General features: G+C 42.3%; 1 protein-coding gene across 4 annotated transcripts; it reads right to left on the reverse strand.

The window, feature by feature from the left end:
* Nucleotides 1–21: 21 nt before the first annotated feature.
* LOC125311516 (dixin-like) lies at nucleotides 22–22033 on the reverse strand. Of its 4 annotated transcripts, none has more exons than XM_048269673.1 (18): nucleotides 21861–22033; nucleotides 21340–21408; nucleotides 17076–17205; nucleotides 15700–15825; nucleotides 15327–15579; nucleotides 13817–13936; nucleotides 8466–8569; nucleotides 8178–8332; nucleotides 7673–7762; nucleotides 7034–7087; nucleotides 6714–6764; nucleotides 6503–6607; nucleotides 6330–6383; nucleotides 5867–5959; nucleotides 5667–5741; nucleotides 3043–3102; nucleotides 2618–2779; nucleotides 22–2130 (listed from the first exon to the last, which is right to left on the reverse strand). In XM_048269673.1, exons 2-18 carry the CDS (start codon nucleotides 21358–21360, stop codon nucleotides 2017–2019), a joined length of 1767 nt encoding a protein of 588 aa, XP_048125630.1. In that variant the 5' UTR covers nucleotides 21361–21408; nucleotides 21861–22033; the 3' UTR covers nucleotides 22–2016. The 4 variants fall into 4 exon arrangements, with proteins under 4 accessions (XP_048125630.1, XP_048125621.1, XP_048125610.1 ...); XM_048269664.1 differs by having other exon boundaries at nucleotides 21340–21520; XM_048269653.1 differs by lacking the exons at nucleotides 21340–21408; nucleotides 21861–22033 and adding an exon at nucleotides 19949–20363.
* Nucleotides 22034–22040: the final 7 nt, after the last annotated feature.

Here is a 22040-nt window from a genome sequence, read left to right on the forward strand (position 1 = left end):
AAATGTAAGAATAGAATAAAATATCTGTAAAAGATGTAACTTTATTATATTCAAATGTATTAAATGTGAATCGAGAATATACACAAATTTAACCATCTCCATGAAAATCATCCGTTTTCTTTGAAAATGTCCAACTGCAGTGATAAAGTGAAACTGTTTACAAAAGCTAAGCTGTACCTCAAGCTCAAGTAATCCTTTTCAACTTGGCCTATAAAAACAACATAGGTTTCTGTGCAATAATAACATGATCACACATTAAACATCATAACACAACTCTTAGTGAGAACATTCCTCAATATTTGCTTTCCCAAACTCCTCCACACACAGAGTTGTGTGTTTCAGGATGGGCCATACCAGTGCAATTCAAATGAGAGTACATCACGTCATACTAGACTAGGTTCTTTCTTGGTTCTGGAAAGGCAAAGGGTTGTATACGAAACACCGTGAGAAGAATACAGATTCCTCATACCCCTAGCAGTTGAAAAGCTCTAGAGGACCTAAGGAACATCCATAGCCAATTCAGAACAAGCACAAAAGGGTTTCATATTTCCATAGTAACCCTGGGTGAAATATTGCCAAGACCAGAAAATGGCTGCCTCTGTTTCCTGCTCTGATGAGATGCAAATAATACGTTTGCTCTTCATTCTAAACTAGGCCTGTGAGCACATAATGTACTTGGAACCATTCAAGGAATTGGAAAAAACTATTGGAACTACTGCATCAAATTGTTTTGAAGAACATAGTTTATACTAAATCATGCATTAATTAAGAGCAAAATGATAATTAACTTTACCAAAAAACAGAAATAATCATTATGAGCTTGAATCTTTGTTAATGTTGTTTAACCTTTCCCTCTATAAATAACATCAGTGTAATAATAGCGATGTAGCAAATGTATCAAACATAAGTTAATGACAATAACTCCATGGGTTGCATGATGCACAATGTAGGAACAGAATAATAGAAAACATAATTGATTTCAATCTAAATAGATTCTGCTCTGAAAAAAATAAATGTTAATGTTCCTGAAAAAAGTTCCCAAGCTCAACAAATGATTCCTGACCTATGTTTGAATACAGAACCTTTTTTTCTAGGAGTGCAGAATAAACAGCAGACATGTAGGTAGAATAACAACAGGAATGGCATCAGAAATGTTCCAACAGGCATTTCCACACCCACACTTTGTATCCCAGGGTGACCCAAGCTCTGTAGTGAAACCTGTTGGCGTTATTATCATAGATGTGTTTTCAAAGTAATTTCCATACAGCTCATTTCAGTCCATCTAGGGTCCTGTGAATGATACCAATATGAACCCAGTTCGCTTGGCAGTGAATGCTACATGACATTTCAGTTGCATACCCTTATAAAGTCAACCAAGAGCATGTAAACATTACTTAAGAAAAGTAACAGTTTCAAACAGTTTTACGTATGCTCCAGTAGGTAGCTAGTTTTTACAACATCCACCATTTTGTGATTGTACATGTTTGTATGACGGACAGATAGACATGTCAGTCGATCCCACAAATCACAAAGGATATTCACTATGTAGGTCTATGACCTGAGCACGAAACACTGCCCATGCCCATCCACCCTGAGAATTCCCTGGTGTGAAAAGGGTAAGTGTGAAAATGCACTTGGCACTCCAACATGAACCTATGAGCATGGTAATACTTCAAGGAATAATTGAACAAAGTGAAAATGATGTCATTTTCCACTCATAACCTCATGCAAAGGAGTCACAAGGTTGACTTGAGTTAGTCAACAACGTGTCCATGATGGACAGGCCTGACAACCACTATCTGCTTCAGTGGCATGTAGACAGGTTCATTACGCCACCATCACTCTTCATTCAGTATTCCTCCAAGTCCACATCATAGACACTTGGACACTGTTGGCCAGTGGGTGGGGGGGGGTTCCACTGTCTCCACTAGGCTGACTGGGGGCCCTCAGCTCAGCTTTGGGCCACTGAATAGTCTCTGAGTGTCTGTCTCCATCTGTCTATCCTGCTGGTGTCTGTCAACCTGTGTGAGTATGATACAGTCCAAGGCCCAAGGAGCTTTTAGTAGAGCCAGATGGCCAGGCCTCATGGTCTGTGGGGGCAGCTTTACGTCCTGGTGATTTACCTCTGACCTGTAACACAATAAAACAACACTAAGATCTTTTATACACCAACAAGTGATTAGGTTTCTCAGACACAAAGTATCTGATCAGCATTTCCTGGAGCGTACACAATACATGCTGGCACACAATAAGCCTGTTTCAGTGTCCAGGTGTCCAGCCTCATTGAGGGTAATGACACATTCATTGGCAGGGTAAAACAACTTCCTGGGTCTGTCTTTCCTGTGGACTGTGCTGTTATATAAGTGGCTATCTAGATAGGTAGAGTGTTTGTTTACATGTTCTAACCTAAACCTCTGCAAACTTGAAGACATTTTGGAAAAGCGTGTGCTTTGACAGCAGACAGCCGGCGAGTAGTGATAGCTTTGGAATTCCAGCGGAAGTTGGTTTACATGGTGGCTACATGTTGTGAAATGGTCTAATTATTTACACTATCAACACAGTCCAACATCAACTCTTCACCCATGTGATAAGTGTGCAGGCCTTCAGCGTGCCGTACCCTGCGCTGGTGGGGGCAGCTGGGCTGGGCGGCGTGCAGCCGGTCCATGAGGCTGGCCACGCCCTGCTCTAGCGTGTCCAGCGTGTGCTGCTGGGGCTCGTGGCTACTGAAGCTGCTCCTCAGGCTGCGCAGGGCATCGCGCACCAGCTGCAGCTCCTCTGCCTGGGGGGGGGAACACGCCAGGAACACGTTTGGACATATGAATGAGAACAGGAAGTCACTGTGACCAGGCAGTTCATCTCTGGCCATGGTAGCCCCTATGTATTAGTACATGTTATTACACTGCCTCCTCTGCAGATTTCATAGAGAGACGTCTGTGAAGAAGCTTTATGAAACATATACAGTACGGTATACAGTATATAAAAATAATACTACTACATAGTGTAAAAATAATAAAAAGTTGAATAAGGTCGTTTTTTTCTTACCCCTTTGTATGTCTGGGGCATGGACGTCTCCGCGTATCCATTATTGTGGCCAACAGGGACCTGGAGCCAGGAGGAAAAGGATGTTAAAGGCGTTTATCCTAGTTTCAGGAGAATAATATCCTTGGCCTGTCCTACAATTAACATCTTATAATCCTTGCCTCAAGTACAACTAATTCATGTGGGTGTAATCGCAATTGTTATGCACAATGCATAATTAAGAGCACTGACAAACCCAGTTAGTAATGCTGAGGGAAAATACAGTGCACTGAGAAAGCTTATTTCAAGTCATTTCAATCTACAAACAATACTTCAAAATGTAAGAAAAAGGTTCAAGGTGTGTTTTATTAGGACTGAGAACTCCGGATCAGTCTATATCAGGGGTACAGTGGTCAAATACGAGGTGGGTAAACTATGAATTCTGTGATCACGGTAAAGTAGACATGTAGACAGGCATTCAAAACATGCTGATGATGGTGGAGGCTATTGTCCAATGTTTGTAACAATACCAGTGGTATTGCATGGTTCCTAGAGTGTTGGTTAGTGTACATGTTGTGAATGTGGATAATGCAGTGGGATTTTTGAATGTGAAAAGTTGCAATAGGTGAATAAACTCTTTTGAGAGGTGGATAAACTCTATCTCTGAAATTTCAGAGGTGGATAAACTGCGTTTACTTGCGTTTAGCCTCCACTACATCCCTGGGGCCTCATTTATAAAGTGTTCTTACGCACAGATTTGATCTTAGACTGTGCGTACACTCAAATCCATGCCAACGCTCAGATTTATAAAAACCGTCTTTGACGTGGAAAAGTGCTTATCTCCACGTCAGGTTCAAACTTGACGTACGACCATTTCCTTGTGGTAATGCCGGGGTACTGTAAGTAATCAGGTCTAAGTGCGATCAAAATTCCAAGACCAACGATCTCATGTCTTTCTTTGCCCTATGCATGATCAATATCAGAAGATTTTTAACGACGTTTTTGGATGCAGCTTCATGTTTCATGGTTTGGCATAAAACTGCTAATGAGAACTATAGCACTTAAAGGAACCATATGTAAGAAATGTATTTCAATTAATCATAAAATGGCCCTGATATGTCACTAGACAATAAGAAATCATGTTAATTTCAAATACTTCAAATACAACAGTAGTTCGGCCAGGATATTGTCATTTAAAAAGTGAAGTTGCAGCCCTCAACTGATGTTGATGTTGTGTTTTGTCATGTCATGTTGTGTTTTGGCCTGATGCGCCACCCTCCACCTATCTACTAATCACAAAGTCAGTAGTGTTTTTAAAAAAGGCATTCAGAACATGTTTGATAATGGTGGAGGTTAATGTACAGTATTGAGAATATAGGATAGTATTGGATAATACCGTTTTGAATGTTAAAAGATAAACTAAGAGGTGGGTAGGCCTAAACTCTATTTCTGAAATTGCAGATGTGGATAAACTGCGTTTACTCGCGTTCTGCCTCCACTACATCCTAATTTGCGCTCATAGGCCTATTCCCAGCTCCGTAACAGAAAGGTAATATTTGAATGTAAGCTATACAATGTAGGCTATAGATATTTTATATCATATATAGCCTACACAACCAAGGGACGGAAGTTATCCTCTGAAAGCAGGGCATCTTCATATTTAGTGTTGCGCCGGAGTTGCGTAAAAAAGAGGTGCAGAGCGCCGCACCTGTTTGCTTTTTTTTGACTGGCAAGTGAAAGTGCCCAAGATTAGATGACAATATGTGAGTTGGATAATGTAGGCTAAAATATAAAGGTAGGCATAAAGCAAACAATAAAGGAAAATGTTTAAGCCATTTGACATTATTGAAAGAAAACGATAGCAAAGATATGCAGAATTAATTAATAATGACCGGCGAACTAGGCTACTTTTTCAGCAAAAACATAGCCTATCCTAAAATAAACGTTAAGCCTACATGACATATCAGTCCTCTGTTTTGTAGGCTAAATCAGCATATTACCCTGGATCATATTGGAAACGTCCAGTAGCCTACTGTACCATAACGTATAGGATTATGCTGTAGGCCTAGAGGTCTTTCCTTTATAAGGTAGGCCTACCCAATTTTTTTTCCTACAAAGTAGGCCTAAACATAGGCTACTAAATGTTGATTATTCACATTACTGCAAGCAAAAGGAATGAAAGCGAGCAGAGGACAATGGACATAGATGCATACGATCTCTTTCCAGAAAGCTTTGCTGGAAAAAAACATAATTAGTTAAGCTATTCGAACTGACGCATATAGGCTAGTTAACATCAGATGGCATAGGCTAGGCCTATACTAAAGTTTTTAATATATAATTTGACATAGGCTACAGCTTTTAGGCCATTTATTTCATTAAAACATATGCTAATGATATTGATGAGGGGGTGTTTACAAGGCGGAGACCTAAAACCATCCTGCTGCGCACAAGTTGACCTTCATTTGTGATTTATAATGGGCACATCTGGAAGGGTGGCGTACGCACGTTTTTTTGTGTGTACGTTCATTTTCTCTGCATCACACATACGATCATTTCAGAAATGATCTAAGATCAAATGAAGGATGGTTTCTACGCAACACTTTTATAAATGAGGCCCCTGGTCTAGGTGGCTTTCATGCATGCAGTACCTCCTCTGGATCATGATTGTTCATCAGCTCCTGCAGTATACGCTCCTTGCGCTCTAGCTCCCTCTGCAGGCTTGTCTGTGAATTACATGCACTCATGAGCACCACACCATCTGGGGAGCTGCCCAGCCGAGTGCCCTTTAAGTGTGAGTGTGCACTAGACTGCGCCTGACTGCAGGTTAAAACGTGGCATGGTCAGTTACCTGCTGGTGGCTGCTCTCTGAGAGTTTCCGCAGGGTGTCGTCCAGTTTGGTCTGCTGCTGCTGGAGCAGTCTGTCCTTCTGACCCAGCTCTTTCTGCAGGCGAAGGACACGCACACGTCAGCAGATTGGTAACTACAACAAAAAACCTCAACGGAACGAGCACAAAGCTGGTTTGGTGGTTAACCATCACCTGACCCACCCAGTCTTGATATCTGACCATTACAAATCTGTGTAAGTTGTTTAGGGTAAAAGCATCTGCTATCTTTACTAGACTGAATATCTTTCAAAAGATGCCACAATGCATTAACTCATTGATGCTTGTGAGAGGACATACTCTGCAATGTAGTTCTCATGAATTACAACAGTATAGTGTAGTTTTAGCGGAGCACTTTTGGATAGGGCTGAACTCTACAACAGTATGGTGTAGTTTTAGCGGAGCACTTTTGGATAGGGCTGAACTCACCTTGTAATCACTGAGTAGTTTGTTTCGGTCCTCTAGCTTTCGCTGCAACTCCACCTGGGAAAACAGTAGCTATCAGATTCTGAGCCAAGTCTAAAAATACCTAGAGATAAATTATATACAGAGGACTAGTTTTAGAAAAAAGAAATAAAAAAAAGAAACATTTTTCAACTCACATTCTGACCAGTCAGTTCATCTCTGGCCATGGTAGTCCTTAGAAGTTCTTGTTTCAGTTGTAAGACACACGTCTCTTGTACTGCCATTCTCTGCTGCAAGGCATCCTAACCAAAACAAAAAATACTTTTTAAAAAATCTTACACAATTTCATTCGATAACAAGTATTATTTACTTTTGCTATAACCAAACATAATCAAATGAAAGGTTTACCTTGACACCGAGCAGATTTCGTGCCTCTTGTTTAAATTTAGATAGCTCCCTCTGCAGGGTAGACATCAATCAAGGAATTTAATACACGATAACCACCAAGTAAGACAGGTGCACAAACAAACTGACAATCATTTCTTGTAATCACAGTTCAACCAACTTTTTTTCAGTTCAATATGTAGTTAAGAAATGCCTGAAACCCAGTTGAGGTATGACACTATGCACACATTTCTTCAAACATGCCTGAGTCTTGCTCAAGTAAACAAATTGGCAGAGGACTTAAATGTGTTAAGTCCTTTCTACAGAGTAGCAGGGAACGTTACCTTCAGATCCTGAGCCTCTTCCATACTCTGGTCCAGACGACTGCGGATTATGATCTATACAGCGCAGCAGAACAGGAGAGAAATCCTCTTAGCTCAAAAACAAACAACGGACACACAATTTTTGCAAACAGCCTCAAAGATCCCTCTGCAAGGACTGAGCAAAGGGCGTGTTCCTACACAGAGGTCTCACACGGTAGTTTGGACTGAGAGAGAAAGAAGGGAAAAGAAAGGGAGTGAGAGCATAGAGGACAGCTCGTCAATGGTTAGAAGGGTAAACGGATATGTGTGGGCCCCAAGGAGACAAAGCAAAGTTCAGGTGGGGGGGGGGGGACACCTGATCTCCTGTGACATAGTAGTCAGCGAGGGTGGAGACAGGTAAGAAAAAACTAAACTACCTCACTAGATTTTATTTAAAAAAGTGTACACACTCATCTTTATTCATTTATGTTCTCATTTCTTTCATCAACATTTGGAACATTTCAAATAACTAAATATACAACAAAAAAACAGACAAAAGTGGTCGACTACATTGTAGATCAAAATAAAAACCTTACATGAGCGCTTTGAGAGACAAAACCATAAAGGGGTTCACTAAGAGAACATGCGGATAGATAAAGGAAGCTGACAGTCAGATCCTACCAGCTGTTGCTCTGCGTTGTCCACTCCCTCAGCAAAACCCAGAGACACATCCTGTTCGTCTTCTGGCAGTGACCCATGGAGAAGCAGTGCCTAGGAAACCACACGGATGACACCACACGCACAAATGGCACGCTAATCCCAAAACACTACACCACTGTTCACTGCCTCACAAAACATCACAAACTGTTTGAGTAAGGTCTCCACGGTCTGCATTAAAAGGACACACATATAGTGATATGCATCATGTGATCTGCGTTCAGGCTAATCTCATTTTCTTTGCTATTGCTTAGGCATTCACATTAAGATACCTGACAAATCCTAAACATTGGTTTAGCTCAGTTTAGTGTAGTTCATTTAACTTAACTTTAATTAAGTTGACGTGTAGCTTACACAAAACTATTTAACTTATCGATAGTTGCATTTGTTCACAAATTTGCACTGTAATTCCAATGGGAAAAACAAGTGCAAAGAGGCAAATGTGTGTGTGGTGTTTTTTCTAGCACACCTGCAGGCTGGACACCATCCTCCGAGCCTCCTGCATCTCCTTCTCCAGCTGCTCCTGCTGCTCACACAGCTGCTCCTCCCACACACAGCCCCCAGCGGACCCATCAGGCCTGGAGCCAGACAACTCGTCGCACGCTGATGACCTCACCATGTCATCTGGAAGAGTCAGTCAGAGACATGCAGTCAGAGTGCGGAGAACATCCACCCTGAGTCCAGTGTGGTCCAGAACCCAATGTTACGCCTACAGTAGTACGTTGTAGAGCAGTCCTCCCATGTGCACACAAATTACCTGTTTTAATGGTTTCCACTGCTTGGCTTTGAACAGCCCCTCTCTGGTCTTCTGAAACACTGTGAGCTTCTCTACTAGTCTGCGTAGGGCTGGGTGACCTGAGGCTGAGGACACATAAGAGGCAGAAAATAGCACAATAGTAAGCCAACGGCTCACTATGTACTGTATGTGCTATGGAGAAGGTGCATTGAAGAGCTCTTTGTTGTTTACGTTTGTGGTTAATGATACAAACGTAAACTCAGTTATTTTACAAAATCAATTACTCATCAATTCATCACTCAATTACATGGAAGCGTATTATGAGAGACCACACAGCTATCACAGTCGATCAAACCCAAGCGACAATTCAGTCCATCAATAAACAAACAGTTCAACCCAGCCCACCAACCGAAGAGAACGCTCGTTGCTAGAGACGGTTGCCACAGTAACATCAAGTGCTGACAGAAAAAAAAAAGGTGTCGGGCACAGTAATGCTGTTTGATCTGGGGATTCATCAATTATGTAAAACTGACCCAATTCAAAGTCGCTTGTTTGCAGGTCAGCTGTTCTGAATTATTGAAGCTCTTCCAATAGGATAAGGCAAGCACATAAGTATACTGCATGCATGTCACACATCTGTTTACAATCTGATCATAAATATCAATGTGGATTATCTTTGACCAACACAAAGAAGCCATTGTCCTACAAGTGAACAGGTGCAAGAGGGAAACAGTAAGTGTCAGGACACATCAGGAGGGCACAGTCATTGTCACTGGTAAATGATGTCTGTTTATTCCACATGCAAGTAAAGTGGACACCAATCAATGCTGATGCAGTTCCCTGTGCCTCAATTTGGCACGCATGCACACACACACACACACACACACACACACACACACACACACACACAAACCATGGGCTATGATAGCCATTGGGAAATCTGCCATTGCGTAACATACAAAGCCACTCTGATCGATCTCAACTCTGTATCTGTTGAACAACAGTAAAGGACGCACTACATGTCACATAGAAGAACAACTGGCAACACAAATCTCTGTTTACATATGTGCAGGTAATACAAGGATTTATTTTTCCCCTAAACATCAATAAAATAAATCCAAATAAATTATTGACTTCTGAAATATTCTAACTAAAAAGTTCAATTAGCAACACAAGCCTTTAAAAATTGAAGATGCCTTTAAAGTCTAGATGTGATGATAAAAGCCATAAGCTCTTAAAATCTTAGTTTATCTTTTATTCAGACATCTTGAGAATTAACTTATTAGCCTGGGGTGCGTTTCCCAAAACCAAAGTTGCTAACCTGTATAGCAATCTCAAAAACGATCAAATCCCAAATATGCCAAAGATTCGTATGGGTATTCCCAGACAGGTCTCTTTCAATTAGTAGAGTTTGGCAAAAGTTTAATTACACCGTTGTGCCAATAACGGACACTCTGATATGACAACTGAACAGAACAAATCAAGAGCCAAGAGTCAGCGTAGAAGATGACAGTCCCCTGTCAGTTCTCATCGAGGGGAAAAAACAAAATGGATTCACCCTCATATCTTAAGTAAAGCTGACAGTGAGAGTGCAAACACCTCATACCAGCCAGACTATAGCATAATAGATCACAGGGATTTCTATATCTGGCACGACTCATTATTCAGCACAATCCTGACTAAGTGAACGCTGCGTTATATAACCGTTTCAGCACTGCATTAGCTTGGAAAGCCTAAGGGGAAAGTGGCATGGCAGAGCACTCCATGCTCTAATGCAGTCCTTAAGCCTATATTTAAAGGATATACCTCAGCCTACAGAAAACACACAACAAAAGAATTTCTCAACCAAAAATAGCAGCTTGTGTAAGTTTGCATACACTGCACTGCCAATTTGCTTAGCTACAGATCCTTGTCCATGAGGAGAGCTGTTTTACAGGATGTTACAGTGCTGAACAACTAAGCTGTATTTGTGTTCTGAGCATAAGACGGCAGAAGACAAGCCACATTTTCCCAAGCCTTGTTTCCCATGACACTGGTGGAAACTCACAATAGAAAGAAGTTCAAAGTAGTTTCTGCAGTCAGCAGTTTGTTTTGATCTTCCCATAACGCATCAACATATCCCAGGCCATTAAGGGACCACACTCCTGTTTCAGAGAGTTCTGGGCCAACTACAGAAAGACCCAACACAAAGATAGCTTATCTTTGTGCTATAGCTAAATTACAGGAAACTCACTGGAACTGTGTATTTACTTTCTTTACCTAAACAACCAAACAGACCAGTCGTCCCAAAACTAAACCTGCAGATAACAGCTGTCAAGAAGACTGAAAATAACAAAGAAAACATTTTCTGTGTCAATATACACAGAGCGACTCTTTCTAAATCATTCTCCTTATAGGCACTAACAGATAAAAGATGACAGGACATAGCTATTAAACAGCACATCAACTCACAAGAGCACAACAGGGCTTGATGCAGAGCCAGTGAAACTATGACATATTCTGTGAAAATGAATGAAAGCACTTTATAAAAAAACAACTGAACAGGCTCTCCCATTGGGGCAGTGTGCTAACTCCATCCCATCACGTGCTGTGTTCCACATGCACTTCCTGCTCTGCTATGCTGATCAGCAGATACTGCCTTGTCTCCTGGGCACTGACTCAGAGTAGGAAAGCTAGAGTGTTCTAACAAAGAGTCACTTCAAATCGGCAGGTAATCCTCGCTAACAACTGAGGCTATATATGAGATTTTAAAATAATTAAAAAAATAAATTCAAGCAAGGCAAAAAGGATTAGCATGGATGTACATAATCTTACCATTTGATTTGTTTGGCTCCCATGCTGTAGCTGTTGAAGATCTATAGAGTAGACCCACTGCAGCCTCTGCTGCTCTGGCTACGGCTACGCAGAGCAGCGGCACCGCTGTGCCCAGTCCCCACCATCCCTCTCCTGCACGGCCCTGCCCTGCCCGGCCGCCCACACTGGGAGCTGCGCTCCACACCACAGGAGGAAGGAAAGAGCTGAGTGGAAGTTCTGAGGGGAGTTGGAGGAGCCCCCTTCCCCTGCCTATCCGCTCAGGGTTTCCCGTCTCGTCCCAACAAGTTGTCCAAAGGCTCCAGTCAGCCCCACAGCAGCTCAGCTGGAGCACACTCACACTCACACTACTCCTACAGAGAGTCCAACTGGCTCTTTTAGCTCAGCTTGAGTCCGCTCACATATGTTAATGCTGTTCTCGTCCTGTGCTGCTCAGTCCAACCTGAGGAACATACAAGTGGAGCCCCACTCTGTTATACTCCACGACACACGCACGCACGTACGCACGCAGCTGCATCCTCTCCTCTCCTGCGCCCCCCCCTCTCCTCTCCTCTCATCTCCTCACTCCAAGGGCTCTCCTGGCTACGTTAGTTACCTTCCATACATAAGCACTGCTATTCTGCTATTCATCCACAGGAGCTTTGGATCTGTGAAGCTCTCGTTGTCTTGCGGGGAGAAAACACTGTGAGGTTCTGCTCTGCTCTTACCATGTCTCTCTTGCTCCTTCCTTTTCTCTGTGTGAAGATGGCTCAACCCCCTGGTTACCCTCCCGCTGCTTCTCCAACCCACCCCCTCTCTCCTTCCATCTCTCCTCTCTCTCTCTCTCTCTCTCTCTCCCCCTCTCTCTCTGTTCCCTTGGTAGTATTCGACTACAGTTGCACTGTATGTATTTGCCAGTATTTCAATAGTCTGACTAGAACCCAAAATGCAACTGATCTGTATTTAATCTGTTATGTTTGGCTTTGAACATGTTATCTGACTCTGAGCATGGGGCTTATTCAACCAGTAATGTATACATATGAGGTGCTAACACCACAAATTGAGGTCATATTTTCTATTCTTTTTTTACTCATTTGGACTTTCCAAAACACAGCTCTACCAAAAACAGCTGGCCACAAATATGTAACCGGGGCAGCCCACATTTTTGACACATTGCTTTGCTTGTTGTCATCTAGGCCTTTTTGAGATCCATGGGCATTGTTTAGCTGGCAACAGAGAGTTCATTGTTGTTATGCAGTATACCATGAAAAATGAAATTTTCTACCCGTTTGTGCCACTTATACCAAAACCATATGTGTATGCCAGCTGTGACATAAAGGATAACAGCCATCGAGCTGTTCCATTTACAGAATTAGTGGAGGAAGAGTCGGCAAATAACTTCACAACACAAAGAGGAGTGGATTTTCCTCTGAGTTTCAATGCCACAAACCTTTTCTATGAGTTATGACTTGCATTCTATGGTACTGCCTGTGCTTAAGCTGTACTACCTTGTGTTGTACTGTTCAATTCTCCCATTCTGTGGCAAAACAAAGCACCATTGTTTTCATTATCAGGAAAAACATCACATTTGGTGAGTTTTTAATCTCTGGACAGCATGTGATAAGATCACACAGCAAAAACAGCCATCTTTTAACCTTTTCCTCTTGTTCTAGATCTGTGGAATGGCCCAACAGTGAAATATGACGCAACATGCCTTCCTTCCCCTGGGAGTCAGGGACCCTCTGTACTCTGTGTTCTCATCACTCTTCACATTAAATGAGGACAGTTGCTGCACACAGCTCAACGACTCCCCAACCTCCCCCGACCCCAGAGCTTTGGACGCCGTTTGGAAAGCATAAAAAAAGAAATCAAAATAATCATCTCTGAAGTATTTCCTATTTCCTGTCATCGTGGAAACTGTGCAGCCAGAAAAAAAAACACATTTCAACTGAGCGGCCGACTGGCGAAGGGCACTGAGGAACAGAGCATCTCCTCCAAACCATCACAGCCCAAACACATCTGCATGACCACACTTACCCACTATCATTTTAATGCTCTTCTCAAAGGACTACATCAAAGAATCAAATGTTTGTAGTGAGGCGCTTTAGGCTTTGCCGTGCTAATGTCTGCCCAAACAAGGCAACCCATGAGAAAGGGCACAGCATTATAGTGCAGGCCTCTGGGGCTGCACCAATTCACAGTGTGGCACCATTGTTCCATCTTGGACTGGTTGTGCCTCGCAAAGCCCTAAGGATGTTGGCAAAGCCATCAGCGTCACTGAGCTGCTGCTCTTGTGCTGCGTGACAGTCTCCTGAGGAGTGCTACTTAAAAAAGTCATAGATACCACCCAAATATTTGTGTCCCATGGAAATCACACCCACATGTGAATCCTCCAAACTTTCTGTTCCCCCTAGTACACAAATCAACCGTATCTTTGAATTTCATGTCCCCCACCCAGAGACAGAATGTACTATGTGACTTACTGCTCAGACATACACACTGCACACTATACGGGCAAGACAAACGTGTATATGAATCATCAGAAGTCTAATCATGTAGATGCATTTCAGACCGTTACATACCTGGGTGGCCTTGTGTCCGAATCCTCGTCTGGTCCCCCTTTCTGACCCTCATACTGCTGCACCAGAGCCCGCACACTCCAGCATGGACAATCAATCTCCTTGGAAACCATGTTGCCTTGGCTGCATAAGGTAAGATATCAGCATTTACACTAAAAGGTCAATATGCTGGACAGACACAGCTACAGATACTAAGAGCTCACAAACCTTTTTCCAGTGACCATAATGTAAACATACATTTAATATAGTTGTGTACACTTAACATATTGTTTCATGGTATTCTGTCAATATTCTGAGAAGTTTCAGCAGCAACTATTTTGTGAACTATACAGATCAGATGGTTGAGCCAGTGTAGTTCATGTCTGATTATTTCATAAAGGTGTAGTAAACCTTTATGTGCTATCAAAATAAAGTTCTTTGTGTGTTTGAAATCCTCCACACTCTTTTGAAATTACCTCCATTCAAAGCTTTAAACCTGAGCAGTATATCCATATAACAACCAGATGGCACTAGCTTAACAGAAATCCGAACTATCAGATCCTCTTAAAACGAGAGTGAGCACATACCCTTCTAGTGAAATAATCCTATTAAACACACAGTTGCATGAACCAAAGAAGAAACTAAGGGATGCATGCATGTTCGGCTTGAAACTGATTGGAACTGAGAATGCATTTGTGACTAGGATGTAGGGGTGTAAAGGTACACGTATTCGTACCGAACCGTTTAGGTACAAGATGTTAGGTTCAATACGGATGTGTACCGAATGTACCAAATGCAGTCTTCAGTGCCTACAGGCTTACTGTATCGCAAATTAACCAAATCATGACCTCAAAACTGCGATACACACCGAACCATGATTTTTAGGATACACTCTCTACTTCTCCAAGCCTTACACCAGGGGTCTCCAACCTTTTTCCTTCCGAGAGCTACTTTGACAAACGAAGATGGCCAAGAACTACCAATGTTTTTAGTAGTTGCATGTTTTATTCACATAGCTAATCTTCACCCAAAACAGCTGAATAAGCTTTGTGTGCGTTTGAAGACTCCTTTCACTTCCTTTACCTTCTCTGTTTGTAGACTGTGAATTTGATTTGATAGGAATTTCATCAGATTTACAAACTAACTGTTTGTACTCAGAAACAAGTGGTACTAGCGAGCTACCAGGTCGAGACCCCTGGTGCCCCTCTACAAACACAAAAACACACACACACACACACACACACACACACACCAGGGTTGTGCAAAATTCGAATTGCAATTCTGCTTCCTGTTTGCTACCTCAATTGAAATGCAAGTGAAATTCAAGAATTGAATTGGAATTTAAGAGCCAGTTTCAATTCAATTCTGGAATTTTGCACAATCCTGACACACACACACACAATGCATAGTCTTTCACTTACAAACTAATAGATTTCTGAATCTAAAGTATGCCTATTGGGGGATGAAGCGCTGATTGTCTGGCGTTTATCTTAGTTCCAGGTAAGGTAAAGTGCGAGGCAGGTGGGTAGCTCACCTGTTCCACTCCTGTCTCAGGTGAAGCAGAGAGCGGCCGGAGCGGGAGGCATCCTGCCGCGCCACCGCGAGCGCCGCCACGGCATTCTGTGCCATAGCCATAGTGGAGTGAGGCCTGTGATTGGGCGATGACCCCGCCGTGCCCCGACCCGTAGTGGCGCCCGCTCGGTGACTGGCCGAAGCGGAGGGCTTGAAGTGGGCTGCCAAGGCAAGGATCAGCCGCATGGCAGACTTGAGATTCCCGTCCACAATATCTGCCGTGATAAGAGAGACAAAATGTTATCAGTACAAATAACAGAGGCCATGTGTACCATGAGGATCCAGAGAGATAGTCGGCTTAAGAAACGATCCCTTGGGGAGGGTGTGTCCCACACCTCGAGCGGAGGTCTGAGGCATGCGTATCCGCTTGGAAGACATGAACTGTAGAACCTTTTCCACATTCTGCTTCTTCTCTTGGGGGTCAAGGGGGGCGTAATGAATGCCGCCAAGGAGCTCCCCAGCTAAAGAGACGTCCAAAGAGAAAACAAAACAAACACTAATGACTGAGACAGAAACAAATATGACTTTATAGACCCTTTCAATATGTTACTAGAGGGTTTCGGATTGAACTCGAAACCAACGCAGATACTTTGAAATAAAAAGGAATCAGACTTAGGTGTAATGCTCTACTGTACAAAATGTTGACTTTAAAACTTGTTTTTGTTTTGTTTGTTTGTCCCCAAGTTACCATTAGCTCAATGTTGTTAACTGTGCCACCAGAAATGCCTTAGGAGTGCACCTGTTTGTTTATGCAGTTGAAAGCAAAGATTCCAGCGCAGATAACATTTTAATGTCTTAATGGCAGTGTGTGTATTTCAAATGCTCCAACAGTATCTAATAGTTGCTATATGGATGTGTTTGCGTTATATATATGTATATGGACGTGTTGCGATTTTGAAACAAAAACCTCTGGCCAAAGTAGGCCTAATATAAAATGAGCCTTTTTAAGCTGTCAGGTTTAGCACAGCAACCACACACATTATTCATTACTGAACAACCCAAACAGTGGACACTGTTATACTTTTCAGTAGCCTAGTTATTTTATTTTGATTTAGTTATAGTTATTTTGCTGTAGAACTATTGGTTGTATTGATTGATGCTTGCGCTGACTCGTAACGTGGAGCCAGTAGGCTACCCTCGGAATGGAGAGGTGGGGTGTTGGCTAACATCTGATGATGTCGAGGAAGGTCTTTTTTGTCCCAAAGTGCATGACACATGCGAGTTCAAAATCCCCCTGGTAGCCTATTCTTACATATCCCTTTTATATTTGCCTACTCCACCTTCTCAGACGAAGCACTGGTCAATTTAGTTGGCTAAAAATATTTTGGCTAGGCTTGCTGTTCTAACGAGCAGTTTAACTCAAACTAGCCTACTATTCCATAAGTGCTTTCAGTGCAAATATTCAAACTAGCCTAGGCTGTGTTTGTAGAGCTGCGATGAATGAACTCAACTGACAACAGGTTAATCCACGATTCGGTCATTGAGGCTCTTTATGAAAACAACCTTTTGTCTTTCTGAAGTTTATTTTTGTATTCCGGGGTACAGTAGCCTAATTGCCTGATGTCTTGACATTATAGTTTTTCCTACCGGTTTGCGGTTTGAACTCCAGCTAAAAGAGTGGCGCTGCTCTGAGCTTTCCTGCCAGTACTGGTTTAGGACGTCAGCCGCTGCATCTCAACAAGCACAACAGTCCACTGCTGCCTGAACTCACCCACAATCTCAATGAGGTGTGCGAGCACCACGCCATCTCGGAGGTCTTGCCGGAGGTCATGGACAGGCTTTACTCCAGGTTTCTTCCGCAGCTGTGCATTTACCCAGGACACATATGTCGCCACTTGTGGCTAGAACAGATGTCGGGGGTGGGGGTGGGGTAACGATTAGATAGATAGATAGATACTTTATTCATTCATCCCGAAAGACAAATTATAGTGTTCCAGCGACCATACAAACACAGCACTCACATATACACTACCGCTCAAAAGTTTGGGGTCACTCAGATGTATCACAATTAAAGCACTGACAGGTGAATAAAAGGGATTATAATCACTTATTTTAATAATAAATAATACATTTTACATTTTAATAAATGTGAATAATCTAAAAGGAGTGTTACAGGTCAAATTCAGCATGATTCACATCTTCAATTTACAGCTGAGCTAAAAATAGTGACCCGTCAAACCTGTTGTGAAAGTAATGCTATTACAACCTACATTCATGGCAACTTTTAACCACTCAAGTTCAGTCAATTTTTATGTGGATGACAAGCAGCACATTTATTTATCCATTACACCAACATTCATTACAATGGATTTTGAAACAAATCAATATATGCTCATCATCCTTTGAACCACTATGTGCAACTCTTGGGGTCATGCATCACGTTTACACACGTGCCTATTTCTCGCAGTCTCTTAAGGCAACCAAGCAGACAGCTCTTCCAAGACTCTTCCAAGACTTCTCAACCTTGAGCTCATTTGGAACCGGCACTGCCCTGTCTGCCCGCAGTTAGGCGTCCCGTCCTAGTGCCTGCTTGGATAGCGCCTGTGAAAGGAGCTTTACCGATCAGCGCTCCAGGCTCACCCCTTCTGACAGGATAAATCCACCCCTCTTTTACCCACACTAGTGCGTGCCTGCTGGTTTCGGCAGCAAGGATTAGGCCGACTGGCACTTTCACTGCCTCGTCACAACAGCAGAGCTTAGTGTCCGGCACCCAAACTTCCTTCCTGCACAACTATTCAGCATGTAGGACCGGGGCCCCAAACCCATCACCTACACCCTTGCCAAACAAGGGGCGGGTCGGCAAAGTTGTGTCCCCTTTGGCAAAGCTTGAAATGAAGAGAGATGAATGAAAAATGGGATATAATGGTCAGTGCAGTGATGCTCATGAAAAACATCATCCTCAAAGAAAAGAAGTACAAGGCTGAGCGGAGCTAAAGAGGCCTTGCCCATTCAACATTCTGAGAGGAAGTTACACATATGATGGGGAAATGACGCAGAATAAAAAATAAGATGAATGTGGTCATCACTAAAGTACACTTAGAAGTCATACCTTATTATGTTTATTATTATGTTATTATCTTCTCCAGAACTAAACTGACAGATTATGTCAGGTGGCCTGAACACAAGTGTCCTCCCTGAACAATGCCAGAGAGCTTTGACAGCCACTAAATAAATCCAATCAAGCTCTAAAGATGGCTCGAAGATCTTCACTTGTTTATTTAGCGTGTGGGTAACTACTGATATCAAACTGCTTTACAATCGGTCGGAGACAAAGCCCATTCTGTCCGAGGTATTTCTGTCACACTTGAACTCACAGCAGCCGCTCAGAATGGTTCAGTTCCCCGGAGGATGGCCTCACACACAGCCTATTCAGTCACGAAGCTTTGGCGGCGGCTGGCCTAGTTGTCCTGTGGGAATATCAAGCTGGTCCCCTGCACAAGGTGGAATGAATGGGCAAACTGTCTGTTCCCATGCCGACCCATCAGCTGAGCCCCCACTGTGCAGCACCTATGAGACCATGTGCTTATATACTGGGCTCTTTTGCAGCATGGTACAGCAAATAATTTCAGTAGCCTACACAACTAGCCTGACCAACCAAGTAACCTCACCAACTTCCAAAGTGGCGTTTAGATACCAGGCTGTGGGTCAACACATTTACACAGGTTGCTGAAAACAGCAAGCAGCCCATCACAGCACAAAGTTAGCCTACTTACTGTCTTTTACAATAATAATAATAATAACAATAATAATAATCAAACCTATGACTGGGTGATCGTGATTGTCATGATAAAACACTATAGGATTTGGGCGCAAGGCATCAAAATCAAGTAAGCAACATTGTAACCTAATCCATTGAGTGAACTGTTACATTCGTTTGAGTGTTCTGAAAATAATGAACTTAACTTGTTGTCTTACTGGGCGCCAGTTCGCTACAACAGCGCCCATTGTACAACCTCATAATTAAGTTCCAGTATAACTGTATAATTAGGTTACAGTATAAGTCTATGTGGCAATACCTGCGAATGCATTAAATGTAATCATACGATAAAAACAATGAGTTTGTTTTGGGACTTTCCACTGCACATTTTTTTGTCATTCGCTCGGACTAAGGGCTATCTATAGACTTCAAATGAGTTTCACCTAAGGAAAACAGACTCCTCTCCGTCAAACGTCGAGACAACCCGCAACTGCACGGACTTCCCATGTTCGAACGTTGTTCTTTACAATATGTATGTCAATCAATACAATCTGTACATATTATATTTCCATTCTCGTCTCTAAAAAATACAATTACAACATGTCAAGACACTTTACTAGCTACTGTGCATTGGAAACGTTACACACCGTTTCCTGTCCGGAGAACAGCCAATAAAACAAATGCTTATAAGTTACTTGCTTCACCACTGAGAAATAACAATAACACCATCGCTATGATGTGGAGAATAAACCGTAACATGACAAGCAAAAGTGACAGCGGATTACTGAGCATTGGCTAGCTGTAAACATATAAAATAGTCTCGACTTTACGACATCCCATACTAGTAAAACAGGCTTAAGTTATGAATGATACGCCGTGCATTGTACCTCACTGAAACCTTCCTGGAGCACGTCTAGTAGATTTCCTTTCGATAAGGATGCAATCATTCTTCTGCATACAGAGATGTGTGCGAAGGCAATAACAGAGACGGTGACAGATCACAAGATAGATAAACCCGGTTAGGCATATAGGTGCATTAGGCAAACAAAGAGAGGTGCAAGTACACCTCAGCCAGCGGGATGGCCATATGGGCCCCGTTAGCTTGCTATGCATGTAACAGGATACGAGGTGGACTAGGCTCAGATGGAAGTGCCGCGCATGCGTCAACTGTAGTTACTTCTGTGTTGTTATGGATACAACATAGCATGCAGTAGCCGGGAATCTTAAATAATGTGGACACTCACCGTAATATACATTATGTGAATTCCAATAAAGTCATACCACAAACTATCCCATTGATCATTCATGGTTCTTTAATACATCTGTTGCTCTGACTGTTGCAATCTGCAAACCTGCAGTAATGCATACAATTCCTACATACATGTTAAATAGTTGTGGCAGGCAACAACAGTCTAATGCAAAAACAGCAGTAAATAAGTAGGCTATAGGCTACATAGCCTATGGTCATGTCATTTTAAGTCAAATGAATTTCCCCCAAAGAAGGAAAAAATACTATCCTACTATAAAACTACTTACAATGTGATCTTAACAAGGTGATGCCATGGAGATGCCATGGAGAGGAATGATTCATGTCACTTTGTGAGATTATGAAGGAGAATGTAGATGTAGGAGAAAGAAATGGATGAATTTGCCATCATCAGTCTACTCAAAGCACATACAACACTAAGAAATAACCACATCCTTCCTTCCCCTCTAGCTTCAGCTTCCTGCCTCTACTGTTTTACACACCTCTACCACAGAAAAACATGTTTAGCTTCACAGTGAGAATGCTGGACATTAATAGACAAGTTCACGGCTTCTGGACCACTCTTCCCACTATGACAGGCATGTTGCACGGCTTACCTGTTTAAATAAATCTTTTTTTTTCAGAGCAGCCATTTTGACATGAAAAACTGCAAACTAGAGCAAGCAGGTGTGACATTAAGGGTCCTACAATAAATTGAATAGAAGCTTAATTGATGCAAGTAGTAATAGACTACCTGCTCTTACCCACTAGTCCTACTTCATGTCAGAATGGCTGTTGTGAAAAAGTCTATCAGGCTTATGTGCTGTGTTTATGTTTGTTTTGTAAGTTTTTTTAATGGTCTTATCATGATGGGTTACATTTATTCACAGCATTTCATAGGATGCCTCTTTCTACATAAACGCAGTGTAATAGTCTTAAGGCAGACACATTTAAGACAGATAGCGTTACACCCCGTTCTTACACTGTACATCTAGAGTGTTTAGTTAACATTGACGTTATTATGGTACTTACTGATCCCTTCAATGAGGCCATATCTGAACACAGCCTCTTCGGTGGCCTTCAGGAGGATAACGTCATCATCTGCTGGTGATCATTTGCGAATATGCAGGTTCATGAGATCAAGAACTACGAAACACAATTCACTCTCCTCCCCTAGCTAGGGTCTGGTGACGCCGCTGGCTTTCATGAATGCCTGAGTGTCAAAAAACGATGACAGCTACTAGGCAAACGTCACACAGTTGGTTAACGTTAGGGTGGGACTTTCATTCAGTATTCGACTGTTAAGGAACGTAGCTTAGACTTAACAGTGAAATCTCACAAATAGTTTATTTCATGTAATAGAGTAACGTTGCCTATTAGAATAAGCTAGCTATGCTAGCTAAGCAGCTAACGACTTCAGGGACAAAAGGAAAGTTATTCCAGGAGGTTGTTTGCAACCCTGAATAAGAACAGCTAACGTTAGCGAGTTATAACTGCATTCTACGAACAGATCAGTTATGAGCCAGGAAACAATTCAATAAAAATATGCTTACCTAACCCAAAATACTGTCCCACGGGCAAAAACAGACATCCTAAGGGGGCTTCAGAAGAACACAATAGCTTTCCCTTTCAATCAGGCCCACACAGTTGCAGCACGTGGTATTGTTACTTTGTTACCATAGTAACTGCATAGAATTTGCACTGCTGTGATTGAGAAGGTCCCAAGCAAAGAT

This window comes from Alosa alosa, chromosome 2, assembly GCF_017589495.1.
Source record: "Alosa alosa isolate M-15738 ecotype Scorff River chromosome 2, AALO_Geno_1.1, whole genome shotgun sequence".
NCBI lineage: Eukaryota > Metazoa > Chordata > Actinopteri > Clupeiformes > Clupeidae > Alosa > Alosa alosa.